Genomic DNA, 1593 nt, shown 5'->3' with positions numbered 1-1593 from the left:
TATATATATACATATACGAGGGGCTCCTTTCAGTTTCCGTCTACCAAATCTACTCACAAGGCTTTGGTCGGCCCGAGGCTCCATTGGACACCTGCCCAAGGTTCCACGCAGTGGGACTGAACCCGGGACCATGTGGTAGGTAAGCAAGCTACTTACCACACAACCACTCCTTATATATATATATATATATACACGCATTTCTCTTGAATGTGTTGTATAACTATATATACACCTGTTATAATTGATTTGATATCTAACGACTGTATGTTTACGCTTCGGTTCCAAGATATGCACGCGTGCGTGTGTAAAGGAAGAATAGTGATGCCAAATTATTACAATAGCCAAATTTCGATACTTACCGGGCTACAGTTGGAAATACTTCTGCTGATACTAAATAAATTCCTCCATATGCTGCAGTAGCCCCAAATTTTCCAAGAACGGCAAACAGTAACGGGATCCAAACAGATCCTAAAATAATGCAAAATTCATTCAAATATCTCCATTATTATTATTATTATTATTATTATTATTATTATTATTATTATTATTATTATTATTATTATTATTATTATTATTATTATTATTATTTAAAGCGGCGAGCTGGTAGAATCGTTAGCACGCCGGGCGAAGTGCTTAGCGGTATTTCGTCTGTCTTCACGTTCTTAGTTCGGATTCACCCGAGGTCAACTTTGCTTTTATCCTTTCGGAGTCGATAAATTAAGCACCAGTGAAACACTGAAGCCGATGTAATCGATTAGCTGTGATTGATGTGATTGATATCCACGATGAACATCTGTAAATCAACGTCTGCAGTGGAAGCAGACTTTTGTGGGATGAAAATTCTTGTGAAACCTGGTGTTAAAAGTTTCAATTCTAAAACTAGAAGGCAAAACGGAATGGAAAAGACGAGAGAAAGAAAGGTGAATGTTTCGAGTTGGTTTTTGAGAGAATCCGATGTTATGCAACAAGCAAGTTGAAAAGAGCAGAAGTCGTTGAAATATCGAAACAAATTGTCAAAAACGACATATTGTAAACAAGATGGCAAATCAGAAGGAAAAACATAAAGAAATAAAGTAAGTAATACCTTTCCCAATAAAATTGGAGATGATGCAGTTAATTCCACCAAATACCATGAAGAATGAAATTGGTTTACGGTGACCGAAGCAATGAAAGAACCACATGCAGACGAGACAGGCTGGAATCTCCACGACTGCCATTATCAAAAAGTTGATATAGGGATCTCCTGCCATATCAACGGCATTTAACGCTACTCCATAATACAGCATGCTGTTAGCAAACCTAGGGGAAAGAAAGCAAAATTATTTCTTTTAAAATGTGCTTCTGTGAATCACACACACACACACACACACACACACACACACATACGTGTGAATATATATATACATACATAACTACATATATATTATGTGCGTAATTTTTGCCTGATTATTTTTGCCTGGATCATCATCATCATGATCATGACTAGGAATTCACTAGTCTGTTGACTTCGTTTAAGTATATATGTGTGCTTGTGTGTGTGTGTGTGTGTGTGTGTGTGTGTGTGTGTGTGTGTGTGTGTGTGTGTGTGTGTGT

At 37.2% G+C, this 1593-nt stretch overlaps 1 protein-coding gene across 1 annotated transcript in view; it reads right to left on the bottom strand.

The window, feature by feature from the left end:
• Nucleotides 1–340: 340 nt before the first annotated feature.
• LOC106867211 (organic cation transporter protein) overlaps nucleotides 341–1593 on the bottom strand; it is an 8545-nt gene continuing 7292 nt past the window's right edge. The window contains exons 5-6 of the mRNA XM_052972520.1: nucleotides 1085–1299; nucleotides 341–468 (exon numbers count right to left, since the gene is read on the bottom strand). Of these exons, the coding sequence (XP_052828480.1) occupies nucleotides 356–468; nucleotides 1085–1299 (328 nt within the window). The 3' untranslated portion in view covers nucleotides 341–355. The remainder of the gene's footprint in view (nucleotides 469–1084; nucleotides 1300–1593) is intronic.

The sequence above is a fragment of the Octopus bimaculoides genome, chromosome 13, assembly GCF_001194135.2.
Source record: "Octopus bimaculoides isolate UCB-OBI-ISO-001 chromosome 13, ASM119413v2, whole genome shotgun sequence".
Classification (NCBI taxonomy): Eukaryota; Metazoa; Mollusca; class Cephalopoda; order Octopoda; family Octopodidae; genus Octopus; species Octopus bimaculoides.
Note: the sequence above shows the minus strand (reverse complement) of the source record. Positions and strands in the feature narration are given on the sequence as shown.